General features: G+C 39.1%; 1 protein-coding gene across 4 annotated transcripts in view; it reads left to right on the top strand.

Annotated features, from left to right (window-relative positions):
* The window catches only part of paqr6 (progestin and adipoQ receptor family member VI), a 36,586-nt gene that overhangs the window by 8,348 nt on the left and 3,314 nt on the right, over positions 1-24,924 (top strand). For 3 of the 4 annotated variants that reach the window (XM_041987641.1, XM_041987642.1, XM_041987638.1), the window contains exons 2-8: positions 11,020-11,285; positions 12,991-13,035; positions 13,928-14,055; positions 14,321-14,526; positions 17,696-17,822; positions 18,313-18,409; positions 18,708-18,852. In XM_041987641.1, coding sequence (XP_041843575.1) covers positions 11,020-11,285; positions 12,991-13,035; positions 13,928-14,055; positions 14,321-14,526; positions 17,696-17,822; positions 18,313-18,409; positions 18,708-18,852 — 1,014 coding nt within the window. The remainder of the gene's footprint in view (positions 1-11,019; positions 11,286-12,990; positions 13,036-13,927; positions 14,056-14,320; positions 14,527-17,695; positions 17,823-18,312; positions 18,410-18,707; positions 18,853-24,924) is intronic. The other variant, XM_041987640.1, reaches the window with a different exon arrangement.

The raw sequence follows: 24,924 nt of genomic DNA, 5'->3' as shown, positions 1-24,924 counted from the left end.
CATCTTCATCACTCAAATCTGTTTTTTACAGAAAACGTGGCTCCACGGATCCTTAGAAAGTCGTGTTTTACGTTTTAACGCAAACGAGAGTTTTCATTAAATAAATGGAAACAGAAAACACACACTGTGGAAGGATTGAGACATGGTGTTATGAGCTGCATGTGACTTGCATGTTTTAATAAGTGGTTGTTTGGGGAAAATTGTCCGGGAAAAGTTGTCAGACAGGTTTCAGCTGGTTTCTCAATCTCTGGTTTTCCATAACGTGAGAACTTGGCACATGGAGCTGAACTTATTTGCCCGTTTTATTTTATTTTCATTTTTACTTTTAAATTGTCTCACCACAGTTGTATCCAAATACTTTTACCAATTTATTTAAATATATTTAAATTAATTTGTAAATAATAATAAGAATAATAAAATAAATAATTTTCTGCCTGACCAGAAAGAAATGTGATACTGAAAATGAACCTAATCTGCTTCAGTTTGACGCTAAATGTCCCATATTTTGTTTTTCTTACAGCAGCTGGTTTGGTGAAGTTGACTTTATTCCAGATCCTTGGAAATGAGGGGGGAAAAAAATCTATGACCTCATACACATTGAGCAATAAGCTGAGTCCCATTTCTGTTTGACACGATGTTCCCTTTATTTGCCAGGACTTGCTGACGCTTGTGTCTTGGGTGATGTCTTACAAACAGATCCAAATTTTTGTTTGAGTGATCCAAATTGTTAACAATTACATGTTTTGATGTGGCAAGCAGAGTCACTATAAGGTAGCATAACAGGTTCTGTCCTTTAATGTGAGGTGTAGATGGTGTTCAGGAAGGTGGGGACTGAGGAGGAGCAACTTATAGGAAACACTCCTGCATGACTTTAAGGGGGGAAATATTTTTAAAATGGTCTCATGTTGGCATTTGCTCCAGTGTGTGCAGGATTGTCCCATAGTGTCAAATAGGGCTGCAATACAAAATAGACTACAGTGAATTTACCTGTTGACTATTGTCGGGGGGGGGGGGGGGGGGGTTCCCTATCTATGCTGAGAGTTGCACATGTGCAATAAAGTCCGTTAGGGGAAAAATATGGTGGCTGACCAGAGAACAAAATGGCCACAGAAGTACGTCTGCAATGCTCGAACATTTAAAGAGGAGGCTCGTCAGACTTACATAACATCATGCAAGATTTCAAAGCTGAAGGTGAAATAAGCCGATTAGTCCGATTAGTCAACTAGTCGTTTTAATAGTGACTGAGCGACTATCAGAATAGTGTCAAAAACTAAAAGAATTACTAATATGAATATAATATAATAATAATAATAATTATTATTATTATTGTTGTTATTATTACTTGTTCATTTCTGTGTGTTAGAGACACGATTGAAGAAAAAGATACCAGGTTTGTTTTTTCACATGAGGATTTATTTTGGTCATATTTATGATATGAGTCAATTATTCCTCATTTGACTCATTTTTTATGGAACAATAACAAAATTTGCAGTGAGATTAGGATATAACTCATATGATAATTAAACTTCAGTATATGGTGTTAAGCTTTGATTTGTTTAAACACCTGCACCTGTGCATGAAAGAGGAACATTAACACTACTGGTCATAAGTTTGGGAATTTCTGATTAAATCCAATGGAAAAGTTTCCTAAAACTGATGACTGGTAGTGTAGCTGGAATGTGGCTCTTATGGCAGGCGTGTCCTACTACAAATGAAAATATCTGCAGTGAAGGTGTTTCAAGGTTTTACAGTATGAATATTGTGCATGTTGATTTTGTGCAGCCCAGCTTAAAACGATTTCTTTGTAAATCGGATTAAGTCTTTGCATTTTCTCTTTTTTGTACAACTTTTATAGCTGACTGTCCTTTGTTTGCAGCTTTGTTTTTAACATGGACTTACTTAACTTACTGGACAGCATTGTCACCTCTGGTTGTTATAAGTAAGCTTGACATGCAGAGCTCCCAGCTGCAGGGCAGATGGAGGTGAGGCAGGAAAAGGGGAGCGTTACCTCTCACAGTGTTGTTTTGGCAGCATTTTTTCAGGTGAGTGCAGCCAGGGTTTGTTCAACATGTCACGCTAGTTGCTTCTCAAAAATGGCTGAGATGGTGACAACAAGGAGATGGTGTAAACAAGTCTACATCTCAGTTTGTTGCTGACTAATGCAGAGGGAAAGGTAGAGACGGGGCTACTTGCTGGCTTTGAATTTGGTAGTTTGATCCAGAAAGGGGTGATGCTTTATCTCTTAATGTAAACATTTTAGTGGTTGTTCCACCAGGAAGGTCTCATGAGGTGCAGTATCTCTTCAGCTAGGAAGTCTTGATCAGGATGCCCCTGGCTATTACAGATTGTGAGCTTTGGTCTTCCACATGAAATACATGAAAGCATGATGCACCTAACACACACTTTTACCCACACATCATGCTGGGAGCATGATGCAATTAAAAAGTGATGCACAGAGTTTGAGCTTTTTAAGCCGGTTGACCCATCCCATGAAGCCTACATGCATGCATCGTCTTCCCCGAGTCTGGTTCTGCAGGTGGTTTTCCTTCCTGTTGATGCAATATGGAACTTTTAGAGATTTTGTCCCCTTATCAGCAGTTAATCCAGCATCCATCTTGCATCGTACCTTGAGATCTATCCAGCCAGTAAACGGAAGTCTGATGATGTTGACTCTTGTCTTGTCTCTCTCTCTCTTCCTCTCTTCCTCTCATAATGTCTTCTTGCATTTCTTTTCTGTATTGAACATGTGCCATGGCAGATTCGATGTTAGCTTCCTTAGCTAGGCAATTTTTTTTTATGAATGGTTATGTATGAACACATTATTATAGAATGGGCAAATGTGGATCAGATAATAGATTTTTAAAAATTGGATTATAATTGGTTTAGTGAATTGGATTGAATAGAACTGTAAACTTCCTTTTTAGGGATGTTACTGGTGGTATTATACTCTGTGGTTAATTAATTGTAAAAATTCCTCATTACTGTCACTTTCTGTGAAAGATTTTGTCTGGAACGTATCAAAAGATCAGTGTAATTTACACATGGAACGAAAACAATGTTACACAACATCCGTGGGTTGCTGCTTGTGTTGCTTTGTCTTCGTTCTGTGTTAGTTGCAGAAGAGGTGAGTTGGAGTGGGACGGTTAGTTATTTCTTTGGTTATGATAATAAAAAATATCAAGGTGTCACCAGCCTGTAAAGGATGACATAAAAAGTTGCAAAGAAGGATAAAAACAGCCGATATGTTTCACTGCCTGCAGGATAACCAGCAGCTTTTTATGACAAAGAAAGCGGTTGGTGTGCAGTGGTCTGTAGAAGAAGCTGGATTTACTGGATTTACTGGGAGATATCTGGTCTTGTTTCTTTTTTTCCACTGTCCCACTTTTATTTATGTCCCAAAGCTGGAAGTTAAAGCTAGCACGATGTTTGTCTGGTGTTTCTAAATTCTTTACTCAGGTTAAAAAGAAAAGTTCAGAAACATTTTTATATGTAGTTTATAGAAAGAAGCCTCCCAAGTCCAGGTAGAGGTCCTGTAGCTTTTTCCATCTGTTTTCTCTGAGTTCATATGTAGTATTTATTTACCGTTTACGGTGCAGTGGAGATTTAGTTGCAGTGAGACTTCTTGGTTGCTTTGTTTCTAAATTATTTCAGCATGTTGGCATCACATGATGGAAATAAATAGAATGTTGGATGTTTATGGATGCTGTACACATAAAGCTGAATTGAGTAGAATTTTCAAGACTGATGCAACAGTGGTGTGATTAGTAAAGTCATTATTTCAGACATGGACCAAAAGCAGCGATTTGCAAAAACAGTGAGTTCAATCTTTCATGTTTTTTTTTTTTTTTTTTTTTTTAATGTCACGTTTCTGGTTTCTTCTCCGGCTGAGAGTTAAAGGTTTAAGTAAACTCTAACAGTTCTCTCTGTTTTTCAGGAACACTCGGGTTTTACGATGCTGTTTTCACACAATACTTGTAATATTTTCTTTTTCTTGAGGAGCACTTTGAGTGTGAAAAGATTTATTCAAGCCCAACATGTCTGCTCTGCCCAGATGGAAGACGGCATTTCTGTCCCTTTTATAGCTGTTTGCTGTTTTTTGTTTTGGTTAATTGTAACCTGGTGTCACACTGACATTTTTAAATAAAACCCATTTTTGTCCTGGCTGCAAACTTCATGTAAAACAACCAGAAACTTCATGCATCAATTTTCTATTTTAAAAGTGGAAATTCTCTCTGCATTGCTGCTAGTCACTCAGACAGGTGTGTACAGCAGGTAAAGGTGTGTTTTCAGGACGGTTGCTTTCAGGGTGTGAAGTTAAGCGGTGACTAGGCTGCATAATTGTTGTCCCTAAGTATCGACGTGTTTGAGCAGAACAGTGGAAATTTCCACAGTTTAACCCACAGATGAAGACAAGGCGTGTGGGTGTTGTCCCTCTGCATACTCTTCTCATTGCCAGGCTCAGGCCAATAAAGATGTCCATTCAGAGAGGTCACATGATGGGATAGTGAGCAGGGGAGGGGGCTCTCATGTCAGGAGAAAAACAGGAAGGAAGGGATCTTTTGGTGAGTTTGGATTTGATGCAGGTTAAAGAGGAATGTTGGCTTTGTGTTTGCTTTGATGACTCGTCTAATGTGTTTCTGTACTGTCTTCTTTGGTTTGGCGTCTGTGGTACACATTTATTTAAGCTCATATATCACATATTTGGAAATGGTCTCATGTTTGTGTTAATGGAAGCAACAGCAGGAGTTGGTTAACTTAGCTGAGCACAGAGACCCTGGCTCGGACCAGAGGTGCCCCGTTCTGCCTGCTTCCATCTCCAAAACTCAGTACATTTCTAAAACGTGACATTTTTTATATCATTTTTATATTTAAGGGATGATCTAGAAGGTTTTTTTGTGCATTTTGCGTCTCATCTTTAAATTTAGCTTCACTGTGCCGATGCCTGAGCATCAAAGCACACCAGGTGTTATTTAACATGTTTATTCTGCTTCAGTTTTCTTCACATCTTTTATGGTTTTTAAACGGCCACAGTTCAAGTTTCATGAAATGTTTGAACAGTTGTTTTTTTTTTTTGTAACTGGTGTGTATTGAATGCAGTGTTTGACACTAAAATTTACCCATACGATTAATATTTTTCTCATGAAGATTTCTTGACCACAGTTTCTGCTCCAGTTGTGTGATTTTATACATCTAATTGAAAGATACATAAATTTGTCTTTTGGGCTGAAGTGGCCTTTATTTTAGAAAAGCTAGATGGGAAATGGGTCAAAGAGAGACTACCTGAGATCTGAGGAGGTTCTTAACCTACCTAAAAGCTGAGCAATACATAGTATATTAATTTAACAAATACATCTGTGTCCACAAAATCCTCATACTAACTTTATTATTTTTCCTTTTTAAATTATTGTATATATTTAAATACAACATATATGCTCCCCAACCACTTTATCAGGTCCACCTGTTCAATCACTTAAACAAATATCTAATCAGCCAGTCACACGACAGCGTTTAGTCATGTAGACGTGGTGAAGACAACTTGCTGAAGTTCAAACTGAGCATCACAACGAGGAAGAATAGAGATTTAAATGACTTTAAACGTGGCATGGTTGTTGGTCTGAGTATTTACTGGGATTTTCACTCACAGCCATCTCTAGGGTTTCCAGAGAATAGTCTGAAGAAGAGAAAATATCCAGTGAGCAGCAGTTGTCTGGACCAGAATGTCTAGTTTATGTCAGATGTCAGAGGAGAATGGGCAGACTGGTTGGAGATGATAGAAAGGAAACAGGAAGTCCAATAAGCACTGGTTCCAACCAACGTCTACAGAACAGCATCTCTGAATACACAACAAGCCCAACCTTGAAGTAGATGGGCTACAGCAGTAGAAGACCACACCGGGTGCCTCCAGTCAGCTAAGAACAAGAAGCTGAGGCTACAATTCACACACACTCACCAACACTGGACAATAGAAGATGGAGAAACATTGCTGGTCGGATGAGTCTCCATTTCAGCTCCATATTCAGATGGTAGGCTCAGAATTTAGTGGAAACATCATGAAAACATGGATGGTTCAGGCTGCTGGTGGTGTAATGGTGTAGGGGACATTGTCTTCATAAATTTTGAGCCCCTTAGCATCATTGTACATGGTTTAACCACCACAGCCTACCTGAGTATTGTTGCTGACCATGTCCATCCCTTTATGACCACAGTGTAGCATCTTCTGATGCTACTTCCAGCAGGATAATGCACCACGTCACAAAGCTCAGATCATCTCCACCTGCTTTCTAGAACGTGACGAGTTCACTGTACTCCAGTGGCCTCCAGTCACCAGGGGCCTCATTTATCAAACTGTGCGTAGCAAAGCAAACTACAGGCGGCGTCTGCTGCGCAAAAAGGAAAAATTCTACTTTCAGATTTATAAAAGAGTGCCCACGCACGTCGTACACCTGTTTCCGTTCATAAATCACAATCAACTCTAAAGCGGGGCACGTGAGGGAACGCCTTCCCACACCCACATGGTGGCTATAAATGGTCAGATGAACGTCTGTAATGAATATTCATCACATTGTTTCTATGATGGCTCGGGAGGGAAAAAGTGGAATTTTTCGGGGTGTGAGACTGAGATCCTGATGGACCACATAGAGAAACGTAAAAATGTTTCATTGGTGGGCTTGGCGTGGGCAGAGGCATCAGAACATGTGGCTGGAGATCTCAGTCGGAAGAGCATCCGTCTGCCATGCGGGAGACCGAAGTTCAATTCCCATGTTGGTAAATCGCTTTGGAGAAACCCATCTGCTAAATTACTTTAATGATGTCAGTAATTTAGTCATTTGTTTTAATGTGTACAATAAATATGTACAGATACATCTGAGTTTGGTAGCAGTTTATTTAGTGTTAAATAATATTTCTTTCTAGTTGCTGGGTGCTCCAGCTGGGTGGGTGGTGCTGCAGCTGGGTGGGCGGTGCTGCAGCTGGGTGCGCGGTGCTCCAGCTGGGTGGGCGGTGCTCCAGCTGGGTGGGCGGTGCAGAGGGACACGATTGTTGCTATTAACCAGGTGGACAAGGAGTTGCAGGAAATAAAGACCGTCTTGACAAAAATTGGGACAATTAAAAAAAAGCATTGTGTAAGGATAAATAAATAAAAAGAAAAATCCACCTCTTGTTTCATTAGCGTAGCATCACTTCTAGACCTCCAGTCTGGACCCGCTCTGCTGGAATGAAGCTCAAAGCTACTTTTCACACTGACTGCTACATGCTGGCAGCAGACTGTCCACCTTTTTTATAACATGTAAATTTTGTTTCACAATGACAACATATTTTAGTGGTTGAGGTTTTTATTAATATCTCCCTTTTTTTTCAGAAATTCCTATTGTTTTTCCCCCGAGCGTGCGCTCTTTTAACAGTTAATATGGAATATGCGTCTTTATTCATTTCTGCAAACAGCTTTAATATCTAACACTTGATGTAAAAGGTAATAGTGGATTGTACACAAATGTCTCACATTTCTCATCATTTCCTAGATTTTATTCTGGACTGTTGGTGTCGCCGTTTCCCGATTTTCTAGATTATGTAACTACTGCAGGGTCAGAGTTATAAATCCCAAACATTGACTATATTTGGTGTACGCCGGTTTTTGTACCTACAACAGCTTTATAAATAAGGCCGACATCTCAGTCTCGTAGAGAAGCTTTGGGATGATGTGGAACGGGAGATTTTCGTCATGGATGGGTGATGCTGTCATGTCAGTGTGGAGCAAAATCTCTGAACGTTTCAAACACCTTGAATCTATCACACCAAGAATTAAGGCAGTTCTGGAGAAAAAAAGGGGGTCCAACCCGGTACTAGAAGGTAGAGCTTATGCAGTGTATATCTTGGATTTAATATTTTATGCTTTGAAAAGTAATAATTTACTTTTCTAAAAGTTTAAAAGCAAACCTTGTAAACCCAGTTTCATGGGAAGCTCTTGTCCCAGCTGAGATTGAGAGGTTTAGTGAATTTAAAGCCAAAAAAATAACAAACATTTAACCATCTGAACCTGTGTCTGTGTTTGGCAGCCCAGACGTGTCTCGTCTCGCTCTGGGCATATTCAGTCGTCTTACATCACGTGAGTTTTTCCCTCTTGGTCTTGGGAGAAAACCGAGCCGAAGGTTTTCAGGTTGACTCCAAATTTCCGTCAAGTCAGTGGGAAATCCTTCACTGTGAAAAGTCTTGAGGTAATAACTTCCCATGCTGTGGGTTATTTCTGCTACTTGGAAGAGTTGAGTCTTAATGCAAATCCTCAGTGTTTTTGTAGTTCTTTGTTTAAACCTTCTGGTTCAGAGATGTCAAATAAAATCTTCACCTGCACTCTTATCGGCTTGATTAGCATGTTATTCTGTTTAAGTCTTAATCTGAGCTTTAAGCTCATAATTATCCTAACGACAGCTTTGCTGTAAACATGAGTCAGGAGAAGTATTGGGACTTTTATCTTTTCTAGCTCATGTCCTTGGACACTGATTAAGCTGTCTAACATAAATTGGAGCAATAATTTTGTTTACTTGTTTTCTTTTCCTCTTTCATCTGCCATCTGTAATATCCAGTTAGATAATCTAATGTGTAATCTGATTTAAAAAGCCGTCTCTGCATCACTTGCTTCCAGTATTCTGAATTGGAAGCATGTTATTGTTTGCGAGCACTGATGTTTTGTGTTTGTGCTGCTTTGTTTGCAACCATTAAGAATGCAGGATTTGTGTCGGTGCACCAAGCTCTACAGCATGTTCATGTGTCTGCATGCGAGATGCCTCATTTCCATCCAGTGCAGCGAGTATCAGTTATCCTTTGGCCTCTGTGCTCTCCAGGCTTTTGCTTCCACAAAGCTCACTTTGTTGCAGTTAGTAGGCTGGGGCCTGCAGCTGGGGTGCAGAGGGGAGGCCTGCGAGGTGCGAGCCATGAGAGAGAGATTCGAGGAGATGATTTATTTAGTCCGATTTTAGGAGGAGACGCCTGAACTCAGTGATCGGTAAAAATCACAGGTTGGTAAGATGACTCAGGATGTGCTTTGATTACAGCTGCAGACTTCATGAGAAAAATGTGGAACACGCCAGCAGTGTTCTCGGTTTACATCTGCTGTGTGTGAACATGCGAAAAGCCATCAACTGTTCCTGTGACCCAGTTACAGCAACAGAAATTCAGCTCTTCAGTTTCTGCTGTCAGCCATGACAGTTGATGATATGAAGACATTTTATATTGTTTCATTTAATATTTTAAATTAAATTTAATTTATATTTAATGTCTTATTTAATCTTATTAATTTAATCTTTTTTTTTCTATTTTCTATTTAATGTTTTTTTTAATATAATGCTGTTTAATTTAATTCAATAATATTTTAGTTTTACCTTTTCTATTTTATAGTTATATAAATGAAATATAATATTTTATAGTTAACAGTAATTGTTTTGGATTCTATTTTACATTTTGTTTTCAGTTTTTTGTCTTTCATTTAATCTTAATATTTTATTTCTATTTATTTTAATCTTTAATTCTTCTCTCACTTTATTCATATTGTAGTTTATTTTATATTCTACATTTAATAAGCAATTTTATTTTTGTTTTGTATTTAGTTTTATTGTAAGGCATTAATTTTATTTGATTTAATCTTAATATTTTATCTCATTTTAACTTTATTCTGTCTTATTTTATTTAATCTTCATTCATTCATTTTCTCTATCTTTTATATTTAAAGGAATTTATTCTTTTTGATCTAATATTTTTGGCCTTCTTACATGTTCCTCTGTCACTTTCTCTCCTTTTTTTTTTTGCTTGCTCTGTTGACATCCTCTTGTCTTATTTTTTTTTTTTCTGAATCGGCTGCGGTTCCTGTTCAAACCAGCCAGCTTCTTGATATCCAGTTGCTGGTTTGTGACACGGTGCCATAAAGCAAAACACAGCTGTCTTTGGGTCGCTGCAGGACAACAACGCCTCCAGGAATGTACAGAATGAATGTCTGTACGATCAAAACAAGTCAGAAGCACAGAGTTTTAAAGATGGAAAGTTATGTAGTGTTGCTTCAAGTCAAAGTGTGTGACATGGTACTGCAAAGCAAAACAGATTAATATATTTTTTTCTACAAATGGGAGGGGTGTCCTGTTGTATGTATTTCCTTTCCTTACATTTATTATGAATGTAACATAATTCTCATTAGCTAATTTAATGTATTTGACACATCAGCAAGGATACTGACAGCTTGCTGCTGTTTGTGGAGATGTTGAGTTTTCTGGAAAAAATTGTTTAGCATGTTTGGTTGTCAAGCATGTTGCTGAATGTCATGATAACTGTTATCAGATGCTGGTCTCCTTCTGTTGACATGTCAGGAATGTTGCCTCTCAGAAACACGCTGTTAAAGCGACTGCAACTGGTCACTGGCGACTCCAGTGTGACAGAGCCGGGCATTCTTCAAGTCATTGTTTGGGTCGTCTGAAGAGCAGCCACAATAAGACATTGTTTTCTGAGTCTGCTGCAGTCAACAAAGATGTCACACTGAAGGACTCTGCAGTCATCTCGTGCATAAACCTGGAACAAAATGTCCAGAAATCCAGTTTTATCTGTGCCATTGTATTCTACTAAGCATCAGAACAAGCCTGACTGTGTTAAGGCCATTATGACCAGAGATGTTTTAAATGTATTCAGCATCTTTGAAAAGAAAATTAAGGACAGACCATGATTTAATGAAACGGTACAGATAAGAAATTAAATTGATGGTATTCCATGTTTACACTCTTCGTGTATTAAGTGAGAGGAAGCGGTTTTCATTTCTGAAGCAAGACTCGGGCCTGGTTTGACTCTGAAGCATCTGAGGCATCACAAAGATCTCAAATGGGATTCTGAATTTAATTTAGAAGGAGTATTCCATTAAAGAACGCCATCGGCTTGTTTTCATCCTTACACGGGTAAAAATAGACATTTTGTTCCAGGTTTATGTGCAAAGTTCTTACATCACCATGATATCTTTGATGATTTTTGTGTGTTTATCATTTGTCCTTGCAGTGTTTCCGGTGTGGCGGGGGATCGGGGCCAGTAGCGGTGTTGGGTGGAGCCAGGGCTGGGGGCGGTGCTTGAGATGGGAACCAGACAGTCAAGACCAAGGGGCCAAAATCCCGGTGTTTGACTACCCTCTCTGGTTGGTCCTCTGCCGTGGGGGGCGTGCCAGGCTCAGGGAAGTTTGTCAGAGAGGGAGAGGTGCCATCAGACTTCCCACCGACATGCTGAGCATTAAACTTCCCCAGCTGTTTGACATCCATCAGGTCCCCAAGGTAAGGATGGAGAGAAGTCACCACTGTCCTGCAGGTTTCCTGTATTAACACACCTGACTCAAATTAATAGCTTATTGTTTACAACCTCACAACAAGCTGTTGGATCCATTTGATTTGAATCAGGTGCATTGGAGCAGGTAAACATCTAAAACCTGCAGACCACTGGCCCTCGAAGGACCAGAGTTGAATAGCCGTCATTTACAAGGTCTTAAAACTTCCTCTCAGCGGCAGAGCTGAGGGAAATGTGCATTGTGGTGCACGTCTGCAAAGTCAGCCCTTTCATCCAATCAGCATTCAACCAACACGCGCATCAGCTCCGAGGGCGATGCATGGATCAGACAGTCCCCCAAAAACCCAAGAGCAGAACAGATGGGTATCTCTGACGGTATGAAAGGTGCCTCATTGACAGATTTGACTTGAAAGTTCCTTTTCTGCTGGCAGATCCATCTCAAATAGTGAAGCAATAACTAACTAAAAGACTTCAAGCAGAAGCACCGTCACATACTTGTATTGCGTCAGAAGACATGGTTGAGAGGGATTACCTTTGCATGAGCGTACAGGTTGCTTTTTAGACATTTCCTGCTTAGTTTGCCTTTAAATCTGGGGAATGAATGGAGAGTATGAAGATGCATGATGAAAGTGCTATCTCGTGATTATTTGGTAAAATCTAAACAGAGAAGGGAAGAGATGGAGAGAATTCGATTACTGACTGATGCACTACCTCCACTTGGTTTTTCACACTATAAACTTTATTTTTGAACTATGTTTTTTTTTTTTAGAGTTACAAATCCAAGGAAGTGGTCCCTTAAACTGGCTACAAAATCTAATTACAAGCCTGTGTTGTGTTGAAATCTGACCTGCTTTTGGCTCTTTTATCAAGTCATGAAACTTCCCAAAACAATCAGATATAGAAATTATTAAAGCAGCATCTGTTTTGGATACAGTATGTATTGTTGGATCCTTTCATAAGACAGTTTCAAAGGAAAAAGGATATTCATAAACCCAGCCTTGACCAAAAATGTAATATCATCATGAGAGGGCATGTTATTTTGTCCTGTAGCTCTATAGTAGCAGAGGCCCACACTTAAACAAATATTGATGCAAGTATAACAATCTGAGCATGTTTTTGTCAGGAAATATCTCCAGTCATCGCCAAGCTTGTCCCCTTCTATAACACCCACCTCTAAAAGTCTGCAAACATTACCCTTCTCCATGCAGCCATACACAAACGGTGTGTATTTGCACACAACAGACGGGCCATGTCAGGGTTAATGCTGATCGAGGCGGAGACGCTGTCGACAGGAGCCAGAGTCCTGCAGTTCAAGCATCTGTGTTGGCTGGCATCCACCCTGCTGTAGAAACCTTATCTCATACATGATTAATACTTAGTGCTCTAACACTTCTCCATCACAACTTCCACTCATGGGTTTAGAGTTGAGTACTTAAAAAGATGTGCTTGGTTTTCTGTGAATATTTGACTTTTGTGTATATCCCCAGTTCTCATGTGCTTCCCTGGTAATCTAATTTAAAACCAGATATAGTAGTTTCAGTATATTTTTAAAAGATATTCCCGTGAAAACCTCACCATGTTTGACAGTCGAGTCAGTTTTAACTGAGACATGAAGAGATTCCTCCGGCCAAATATTTACATAGTTATCCACTTTATCTCCACTTCTTACTTCTTTGCACATCCAGTAACATCCAGGCAAAGACTGGCTGCAAGAAGACTAGATTTCAACACTTCCACAAGGTAAACATTTAGTCAGTGATGGCATTTATAAAGGCAAAATATCTCAGCTGCAGATCTCTAAATGTACCTCAGCACCCTTTGTAGAGCCTCTGTTCCACTAGATAAAACTGCTAGTAGCTGGCTTTTGAGTTAAATATGTAAAGGTTTTAATCTGCATTCAGACCTGGATCAGATTGAGGATTAATAACTCAGTACACTCTAGTTGATCTTGATTGAAGCACTATGCCTTAAATATTTACTGAGGGTGCTGCACTTAGGGCTGCAAGAGTGGGCACAGCGCTTTTTTTTTTTTTTTTTTCTTTCTTAGAACAACAAAAAGAGACGAAATTCACAAATGTTTAGTCTGATTATCTCAAAAAGTCATCCCCATCAGAATCTGTGGTCCAGCACAGTCTGCAGGATACAGAGTAATGGCGTCCCTTCATGTTTTTCCTTGGGAAGCAGTCGTAGTAACTGGATGAAACTCCTCTTCTGTGTATGTTGTATCCCCCAGCACACTGAGGGTAAACACTATATTACCTATTAACACGTCTGAGAAAGTGCACCTGCATGCAAAAACATGATTAAACACACTGCTTTTAGTGTAAAAACTGTAATATGATTATTATTTATATGTACATATAAATAAGGAAACCAACAAATTGCATTGAATCTTCTCTTTGCTTCAATCCTCCATCCACTGACTCCATCGCTCAGGTGCCTTCGGTCTCAATTAAAGGCGTTAATATTAAATAAATTGGTGTAAGTATTTTTTACAAACTTTCTATGTGAACTTGTTAATCCGGTATCATGTGGGCTGTAGTTTTACTGAACTGTCATACAAGTGCTTAAAATTAGTTTAGTAAAAACTTTTGGGTGTTTCTGCTCAGTTGGACTGTGTGTTGGTCCTCAGGTGTTCAGGGAGGACGGCATCATCTCTGGATACCGACACCCCCGGAGCTCCGCCCTGGACTGTGTCCTCAGCAGCTTCCAGCTGAACAATGAGACGGTCAACATCTGGACCCACTTTCTGCCAACATGGTGGGTGCGCAAACAATTTAAATACTTTAAATCCCAGCAGAAGTAGTTTGCATATGTTGTTTGTTTCAGATTTGAGGATTTGATGCTGTTAAAAGTGATGGAAAGAAAATCCTGCCTGCCTGAACATGCAGTTAAAGTGTTGAATAGATATTAAAGCAAAGATGCAGAATCAACAAAAATGTTGTCCATAAAATGTCCAACATTTTAAAGACGATGAGGAGCAGTCTGGAGCATTTAGCATGGCTTCTTAAATCAAATCTTTCAGGTACTTCCTGTGGCGTTTCTGCCTTCTCTGCTCCACTATGAACTTCCTGAGTGACAGCTACACCTGGCCCCTCCTGGTCTACATGTTGGTCATCTGTATTTACCCCTTCACCTCCAGCTGTGCACACACCTTCAGCACCATGTCCCCAGAGTCCCGGCACATCTGCTACTTCTTTGACTACGGAGCTCTCAGCCTCTACAGCCTCGGTAAGAAACGAGCTGGACACAAGGATGTTAACAACGCACTACAGAACCGCTGCAGATTTTCTGTAACACGCCACCTATCAATGGCTTCAGCATCCATCTTGCATCCTACCTGTCTTATCTTGTCTCTTGTTCTGTCCCTTTCTCTCTTTCTTCTCCTCTCTTCCTCTGATAATGTCTTCTTGCATTTCTTTGCTGGATCAACCGCAGTGCACATTCAGAACAGCCGGTGTGTCCCATTGGCTTGCATGAGATGTGGTGCATAAAGCCCATTTATTCTGCTCTACGCAGAAGACGTAAACGCAGACAGACGGACAGTTTTGTCCGTCTCCTGTGTCAGTTACGCACGTCCCTTTTCACAGAGCTTCGCCATCCGTCACTTGACCAAGAAAACAGAATCCCAGGGGCAGAGCTGAGCAGAAAAGCTGACATGCAACCAGCGAGAGAAACAACCAGAGAAGAAGAGAAGGAACAGGAAGAAAAACAATAAGAAGAATGAAGAAAAGGGCAACAACTGTCAAAATTGCCCAAGTTTTTGAAAAAGGGCTGTGTGAGTGTTTGGGACGTGTTGGGTGGCCCACTAGTGAAGGATTGACTTAACAGCCATGGCAACTTAAAAGACTCATGGAAGTTTGAGGACAGCAATGTTTATGTACGTAAGGGAGCATAAATGGGCCTTAAAGTTAAACCAAGTTGTAAAACCACTCCGCATACCAGAATAGAAAGTTGTATAGCTTGGTATCTCAGCCTCATGACGTTGCTGGGTAGAGACGGCTCCTGAAATGCACATTATAGATGTCACTGTGTCATCAGACGAGTCCAAAACGCAGAGTTTTAAAGTTGAAAAGTTATCTCTAAAGCCAAAGAATCTTCCCTGATAACAGAAACTAAACTGAGTTCTGACAACCGAATCAAAACTAAACAGAATCCAACTGACAGATGCTTTAATTTCATTAATTACAACATTACGTCCTCATTTGAGCTGTTTCTAAGCATGCATATGATATGTGGATATAAATGAAACATGATCACATATTTGTTGTTTTTCCTTTCTATTTCATTTTGCATCTTCTAACCTGGTTTGTAGCTGATCAAAATCAGCTGTTTGGAAAGGTTCTTAGGGAATGAAGTTTTTCATACGACTACAGAAAAAAGGTTGATGTTTTAAAGCCTTGTTGCTCTTCTCATCTCCATGTAAAATCAATGCAATTTCAGGTGAAAGAAGTGGAGTTTAATCATGATCTTTTCTTTAAATTAAAAAGTGAAAACCTTGAGCCTTGCCTGGATTTTGTTTTGGCAGACCATCATAAAGGAATTTAAAATATGATGAGCAGCATATGAACACATTCCTGAGCTGGGACATTTCCTCAAACAGGAACTTTGAAACAGTGTAAACAACAGAAGTTGGACAGTTTTTAGGAGGCTGTTTTACGTAAAACTGCAGCCTGCGTGTATACCAGCTCATTTACTTCTCTATCGTTTATGACTTTCTTCTGATCAGACGGAAAGCAGATGTGATATATTTTTAGGAACCCCGAGAGATAAAATGTGTTTTGACTTGCAAATTCTAATAACACTCATATTCAAAGCATTGTCACTTTTTCATTTTATTATGGCTGCATCAGGTCTGATTTACATGTAACCTCAAAGCAAGTGTGATAATATTTCTGTGTACATTCATACTCATGAGGAAAAAAACTGTTTAATGGCTCTATGCTGCACAGTGTTTGCTTGTCCTGACTGCCTGCTCTCTAATTAATATTTACTTCCCACTATGCACCTGCAATCCACACAACAATAACATACCTGTTCTATAAATGCAGAAGTGGTTATTTACCTTTTCCCTCCTTTCATTTTAAATAAATCAACTTTTAAATGTGCATTTTGTGGATGGCATGGATGCATGTGAATTTCAGATACATTTTACTGTAGTTCTTGTAATCCTTGCACAACAATATGCACTGTAGTGTGTGCACTATAGATCTTGCACAATATATGAAATCTGACGTGCAAATACTAACTAAAAGATTTTTGGAAATGTTTTGATCTTTTAAAGCAGCTACATAAATGTTCATTACCTTGTTCCTAGAGTTTTAAGTCTATATAGGTGAGAATTTCAGGAGGTTTTGACACTCCAGGCAAAAAACAGACAAAATACTTCTTCACATCTATGCTTAAAAAGACAAATTTCCTTAATTTATTCTACATTCAGCATTTTTAAATATGTCTTTAGGTGTGTAAAGTCCACCTGGAAGACGGCTAACTTTAACATGCAATTACTATATTTTTTGTCTATTAAAACTGCCACATGTAGATTATATTTGTCTTGTAGTTTAGTGACCCCTGGTGTTTGTATCCGGAACTACACCCTGCAGTCAGCCTTTTATAACTGGCTGCACTCAAACCTGCAGAATGAGACTTTTCATACTTTAAAGTGAAAAGATTATGTTTAAGTTTTTAAGTTTTATGTTCAGTAGATGGATTGTCATTTGAAGGGAATAGTAAAGTTTAACTAAATTAAAGAATATAGATTTATAGGTTCAATACTTCCAGTGATTTGCTGTTTTACTTGATCTCATCATAAAAAAACAGAATATTTTTGAGGCTTTTAGAAGAAAATGAGCTGCATCTTGGTTCTGCATCTCTTTTCTTCATGAAAGTCTGTTGTTATTTTATTAACCTTTTTAAACCTGAGGTCCCCAGTTTGGGGGTCATTGAGAAGAGATGATGCCAAAAATGTCCATTTTGGAGACTTCTCTTGACCTGTCTGCACTCAAACTTCTTGTTTTGTTCTGCTTCACTTTATTGGAGATAATGTTAACTTCTTACACTGACCTGAGAGAGATTTTGTGCTACAGCTGCATCATTCCAAAGAGAGATTCATGATTCTTTTCCATTTGTGCCATCTTCTTTTATTCTTCACCAGTGTCACAAATACTGATATTTACACATCTTAACAAGTCTCTTTACTATTTAACACGCTATTCAAATAGACCTTGATTAACTCATTTCATGATGTGGATGCAGTTTTCAAGCAGAGGCCTTAAAAGGACCATCCTGGATTACTAATAAAATGTAAAATGTGTGAACAAACTCCAGCAGCTTTTGACGTCATCTTCCGAGTCACCCCTCAGCTTGTCTCATTTGTCCAACGCTCTGTGTTTGTGTTCAGGATGTGCCATCAGCTACGGGTGCTACGTCATGCCAGATTTTTGGGTGAACAGTTGGCTCCATCAGCATTTTGTTCCCATCGCCATCGGAAACACGCTGTTCTGCACCAGCATGTCCTGCTACTCCAGGTGAGGACATTCATGCTGGAGGGGGGAAATTCCAGTTTGAATATTTTAGTTTAGATATTGAAGTTGGACATGAATTTGTCCTTTAATATCAGACTTGTGAGGACTAAATTCCTGTCTGCCTGAAAACCACGAGATTTCAGCATTAAAGCCATCATGTGACGCTGTAACTCTCCACTGAAACCCAGACAAATGAAATTCTTTTAGTCTCAGCAGCTCCTGAAGTTGCAGTGACCTGCTGCAGCCTCTCAGGAAAGCTCCTCAGTTTTATATATGAAACAAAAATAATTTTATCCTTGAAGGCAGTGTTGGTATGAAAGGAGAAACGCTGATTCCACACCACTGAAAGTTCAATGCCAAGTCCAAAGATGAATGTGGTTGAAGGGTTTTAAGCCTGCATAGCCTTGGTGATTCCAGTATGTACATCACAGGTTGTGCTGAGGCAAAGTCTCGGATGATGTGTGACTTTTCTGCCTCTCGTTTCTCTGCACAGGTTCTTGGAGTTGCAGTTTCCACAGAGAAGTAAGGCCCTCCGAACAGGAGCGTTTGTCCTCCCATTTCTGTTTGACACAGTCCCTCTGTTTTACAGGGTGAGTCCTTCAGAGACAAAAAAAAAGAAACTGCAGACTGTTTTGGTTTGTATGATGATGTAAGTGCTCAGAGCTGATTAGAACCAGGCTTTATTAAGTTTAACAGGACTTTGGCTCCTTAACCCAGAATCTGATTTTCTTTCCTAATCTAATACAAACGTATTGGTGCCATCAATTAATTCCCTTAATCTCCCGTGATGATTACATTTTCCATTATGCAACTGGTCCGTTGGTGGTTTAACTGGGTCAGAAAGGCTGTGCTAGTAATCTGGGTTTTGTTGATGTAATGTCTGTTTAGATTGTTCTTTGCTGTGGAGGAAGCTGCAGTCCGAGTGATGCCCTGTCCAGTCACTGTTACCACCTCCTCTTCGCCTTCCTCACCTGTTTTCTGTTTACATCCCACCTGCCAGAGAGGCTGGCCCCGGGGCGCTTCGACTACATCGGTATGTCGCTCATTGTGTTTTGTATAGTTTGTAATGGCATCTTTCATCCTGCAATGGCAAAGACGAGGCTAAATGTTTATGATGCAAATGATTATTAGAGCTGGAGCCACGTTTTCCTCCAGAACTGCCTTAATTCTTGGTGTCAGAGATTCAACAAGGTGCTGGAAACATTCCTCTGAGGTTTTGCTCTATATTGACATGACAGCATCACACAGTTATTATAAGAGGATCTCCCGTTCCACCACATCCCAAAGCTGCTCTACTGGATTGAGATCTGGTGGCTGTGGAGGTCGTTGGAGTCCAGTGAACTCACTGTCATGTTCTAGAAAGCAGGTGGAGATGATCTGAGCTTTGTGACATGGTGTATTATCCTGCTGGAAGTAGCATCAGAAGATGCTCCACTGTGGTCATAAAGGGATGGACATGGTCAGCAACAATACTCAGGTAGGCTGTGGTGCTTAAACCAGGCCACGTTGGTACTAAGGGACCCAAAGTGGGCCCAGAAAATATCCCCCACATCATTACACCAGCAGCAGCCTGAACCATTGATCCGAAGCAGGATGGATCCATGTTTTCATGGTGTTTCCACTAAATTCTGAGCACAGCATCTGAATGTGGAGCTGAGATGGAGACTCATCAGACCAGCAACGTTTCTCCATCTTCTATTGTCCAGTGTTGGTGAGTGTGTGTGAATTGTAGCCTCAGTTTCCTGTTCTTAGCTGACAGGAGGCACCCGGTGTGTCTTCCGCTGCTGTAGCCCATCTGCTGTAAGGTTGGACGTGTTGTGTGTTCAGAGAAGCTGTTCTGCAGACCTTGGTTAGAACCAGTGCTGATTTTATTTCCTGTTGTCTTTCCATCATCTCCAACCAGTCTGCCCATCCTGCTCTGACCTCTGACATTAACAAGACATTCTGGTCCAGACAACTGCTGCTCGCTGGATATTTTCTCTTCTTCAGATCATTCTCTGGAAACCCTGGAGATGATTTCATGTGAAAATCCCAGTAAATACTCAGACCAACAACCATGTCACGTTCAAAGTCACTTAAATCTCCTTTCTTCCTCGTTCTAATGCTCAGTTTGAGCTCCCATCAGGTTGTCTTCACCATGTCTACATCACTAAATGCTTTGAGCTGCTGCCTTGTGATTGATCAGATATTTGTGTTAACAACCAACTAAACAGGCGGACCTAATAAAGTGGTCCGTGAGTGTGTAACATAAACTCCACATAGTGGAGTTTCGTGGAGGTGAATGGCTTCGAGTCACATTTCAAGTGCTGCAAAGTTAAAGTTGCTCCATGCAGCTACCATGGCTCTTTTCCAAGTTCTTCTGCTTTGGTTTTTTCAGCTGCTTTCTCTCTGCTTTTATAGGAGCATTTTCTCATATTAAAGTATTTGTCAACTTTAAAAAAAAAAGTTGATTTCATTGTGCCATTGCAAGTTAATGAGCATCAATACAAAAACAGCATGATGCAAACATGCCGGATTATAGCAAAGTGATGATTTCCACCCGTAGCTCCAAGGGAGGTTAAAAGACCCATGAAAACAAGACCAAGCAAGTACAGATAAAACATAAATTACAAATAAACGTACAACAGAATAGAAAAGAAGCAGAAATAAAAATGATCATAGACTTGATGTTCTTTCAGCACTGAGCCTTAGAGGAACATCCTCTTAAGATGGGAGGCAGCATTTCCAGAACTGATGTTAGATTAAATTGATGTGGAAAGTTGAATTAAAGCCCAAACTATAAGACCCACAACTTTATCATTTAGTGAACATTTTGCTCTGCTGTAGACAGAAGAAATCAGGTTTAGATCAGGATTATCCTCATTAATATTATAAGTGATGTCTGAATCTGGATCACGTGTTTCTGTTGAAGCACATTTTAATTTTTAAAAGTTCATTTGTTTCTTAGTTCAGGTTAAATCCTGCAAAATCCTCCAATTGTGACACCAGCTGACTTAAACTGGTCCCTACTTTCTAAAATGTAGTATGAATATTAATGTAGGTTTAGGCTCTAAATCTTCTCTAAAAACTGGTGTAAGGCAGCCCACCAAATAAGTGTTTTTCTGCCTATTTCATCAGGTTGTCTTCACATTGACCAGAGTTCATAAAAAAGGGTGAATCTAAGAGAAATATTGCATTTCCATGAGTTTTTAATGTGTAATATTCTGTTTATGTTCTGTTGTGTTTAGAGACATGTTTTAAAAATTGTGGCGACGGCTTGACAGGAACAGAAAATGTCAAATTATTTTGCTAATTCATCAGATTATTGATTAATTGTTCATTTAAAAAGTCTTTATTGGCAAAAATGATTTTAATATTTGATATATTGAGTTAATAAACAAATCAAGTAAGAATAGAAAAATGGCTTTAAAAAGCTCTTTATCTGCAGTCCAGGTCTTTTCATTGAGCATGTATGTGTTTACATGTGACCTTGTAAAACGAGGGCAGTTCTGGCTGCTTGCAGCTCCTCACTCCCGTAACTTCACCTCTTCTTCTTCATCTGACTTTTTCCTTCAGGCTGCTAAACAGTTGGCTCAGAAAATTGGCTCCACATCAAACAGGATGTGGATTTGATTGTGTGGAAACTGATGTGAGCTCCTCCGCCCGTCTCTTTGCTCTATGGATTGTTTTGTTTGCTCCCCCAACTTTTATTGTCTTCCAATGCAGAAGGGTCTCATGCTTTTTACTGCAAAGGAAGAGCTGCTGTTTGATGATAATTTAGCAAAAAGAAAAGAAAGCACAGGCTGTTTACAAATGATGCAAAAAGATTAAAAACAGGAACAAAATTTATGTAACAGAAATTGACACAAAGGCAAAGTATTGTTTCTGTATGTATATTTTACTATTAAAGCTTAAAGTAACAGATGAAAGATTCGGCTCAGTTCCAGCTTCATCACGTCATGCTGAACTTCTACTTCCTCCAATCTAATTAAATACCTTTCTCAGTTTTAAACACAAGTTTTTCTATAACCGCTCCTAAATGCAGCTTCTCCTCCCTGCATGTCAGCAGATGTCTTCAGTTAGCACCAGCTAATAGAGCTGCAAATCAGAGGAATGAGAATTTCTCAGCTTACCGAACAAACGGACAGCTTCAAGTAAATTATGTTTTAATCAGACATGACAGCAGAGGGACGGGAGGAAAACTACAAGTGCAAACTGCTGAAAGGTGTCTTACACAATGTTTAGACTGTTAGTTTAAAGGAAAATGGTTCAATGTTTCTTTCATTTACTGTTAACTGAAATGAGATCAGGGTCTGCTGGTTGTGCAGCACCGACAGTGAAGGACTAAAGGTGCTAAATGGCAGCCTCAGCCTTGTATAACACATTTCATGTACAAAGTGCTTTACTTAAAACATTAAAAGCCTTCCAGCTGGATGTAAAAGGAGTATTAAATTTAAAAAGTTCACTAAAACAAACTTTAAAAAGAAATTAAAGACAAAAACCTAAAACAGAATAATATTAAATGCAAGAAATAAAAGTTACAGTGTGAGGAATTAATAGTTGTTTTTATAAAAGGTGATTTTAACCTTGATTTAAACAGCAGCAGAGTTTCATCAGACCTGCAGTTTTCTGGGGGTTTGTTCCACATGTGAGGAGCTTAAAAACAAAAACGTTTCTGACTCTGGGAACAGAAAGTAAACCTGACCCTGATGGTTCGTTCATAACAAACCAGAAGATCCTGAATGTATTTCGGTCCTATTTTGGTGAAAAGATCTGGGGACGAGGACTGGAGCGATATGATCCACTTTCCTGGTCTTAGTGAGGCCTGGAGCAGCAGCGTTCGGGACCAACTGCAGCTGTCTGATGGACGTTTTAGGGAGACCTGTGAGGACAGCATTACAGTAGTCCAGTCTTCCAAAGATAAATGCATAAACCCTGCTGAGACGTCAGTCCTTTAGTCCTCTAGATGTTCTTTAAGTGATAACAGACCGACTTCACAACTGTCTTAATGTGACGCTGAAACTCGGGTCTGAGTCCACTTTTAGTCTTTCTTCTTTAGAACATTTGATCGATGAATTTGGATCAGACTATTGTCTCTTTGTGAGATGGTTGTGTAGAGTTATGTGTCATCAGCATAATTATAGTAAAATTTGTGAAGTTGTTTTTCGTAGTTTGAGCCAGTTGGAGTTTGTAGATGTTGAACATCAGGTTATTATTAACCACAGGTTATTCTAGTTCACTCAGATTTATACTTGCCTATTAACACAAAGACGTCCCTGTCTTTTTAATAGAAATTAAACCCGTTCATTGTGGTGCCTGTAAGTCCTACCCAGTTTTCCAGCCAGTCCAGTAAGATGTGGTGGATCCAGTAGTACCAGGACTGAAATGCTGCCGCTGACCTGTGCTGTGGCCAAAAACCTGACTGGTAGACGTCAAGAGTTGTTCCTTTTAAAATAAACTATAAAGCTAGCTAGCTTAAAACTGATTAACACAGTCAGGACCTCAGTGGTTTAAACACGTTATTTACTAATTGAATTCCCAGCTAAAAGCAGAGGTGGACTTAACGTTTGACATGGTCGGCAATCGGCTTGGGCCCCAAACTGCCAAGGGCCCCTATAAAATATTTAAAAAAAACTTGCTGCAGGGATTGTATTTTCATTTTTCCTACTAGATAAATACATTTTTATTAATAAACACATGATTAAAATAAAAAATAATAATAATTTGATGAACAGAACTCAAAAGAACTGCTCAGCTGTAGAGGATCTGTTCAAGACAGTAACACTTTATACCAAGAGGGCTGCAGATTTACAAGCTGGAACTATTAAATAGAAATAAGGAATGGAGACAATAAACCATGTTGTTATGTACTTTTGTTACTGCCGGGTTTAAAACGAAGAGAAGAGCCCTCAGCTAAGCGGGGATGGCTTCAGGAAGTGGAAACATCCTTGAGGGCACTTGAGATGCTGTGAAAAGTTTTCTGATTTTGGAGAAACTGCCAACATCCACAGATATAGATTAAATTGACTAAAGACTCCTTAGAAAAACTACTGGAAAGACATTTTGAGAAGAAGGAGTTATGAACCATCTGGAGCTTTAATTTTATGTTCAATAGCTGGAAAACAGGTTGTTTGAGGCAGAGTGAAGACTTAAGAAAAGAATAACTTATGAACAATTATAAATTCAGTAAGGGTTGAAAAAATGAACTCATTATCTAATGAAAATAATCAACCTGCTGACTTTATTTAAAATAATTCTATAAACTTTGTTTTATTTTGTATAAAGAAAATGGGACTGATTGCAAAAGAAAACTTTTTCTCTTAGAGTAATTTTCTCTTGTTTAAACTGCAGGACGTTTTTAATAAACATGGTTACAGTATATAAAAGAAGGAGGGGGAACAAAAACTGTGTGTGGTCTCGTTTAAATTCCAGAGTTTATCTGGAGTTAATGAGGTTTCACAAGCCAGAGGGGGAATCTGTGGCTGGATGTGTCAACAGTTTGCACCAACAAAGAGCTTTTCCCACAAATAATCCTCTTTTTATGAGGAGAGAAAGTATACACACATTTTCTTCATCAGCAAATCCAGTCTGACATGGTGGCAAAGGCAAAAAGGTTTGTTTCTATTGCATATTTTACCAATATGTGCAGTTTTGTAAAATCCTGCTTCCATAAACAGTTGCAGCTGTGTGGGTCAGATGGGTCAGTTTATTTGTATAGCACATTTCATGTGCAGGACAATTCAAAGTGCTTTACATAAAACAAAAGCATTACAGATATTAAGAAATAAACAAATACACACATCCAAAAAATAAACAAATAAACAAACCTCTGAAAATAGTCAGATTCAAGAAAGGACTCTGCATTGGTTTTGAAAAGATGCTCAGACATTATTATTATTATTATTATTATTATTATTATATTTTAACTTTTAAAATGTGTACTTTTTGACAAATGCAGTTTGATTTTACTTTTAATTTAAATTTACTTAGAACTGAAATAATCCTTAACCAGATTATCTGCTTATTATCTATTTACTTTTTTACCTCCCTGATTCAGTTCTAAAATATTTTTGGGATGTTTGATAACTTAATGATAACTATTGCAGCTATTCATCTGCCTTTATTG

The sequence above is a fragment of the Melanotaenia boesemani genome, chromosome 6 (assembly GCF_017639745.1).
Source record: "Melanotaenia boesemani isolate fMelBoe1 chromosome 6, fMelBoe1.pri, whole genome shotgun sequence".
Taxonomy (NCBI): domain Eukaryota; kingdom Metazoa; phylum Chordata; class Actinopteri; order Atheriniformes; family Melanotaeniidae; genus Melanotaenia; species Melanotaenia boesemani.
This window is presented reverse-complemented; position numbering and strand designations above follow the sequence as displayed.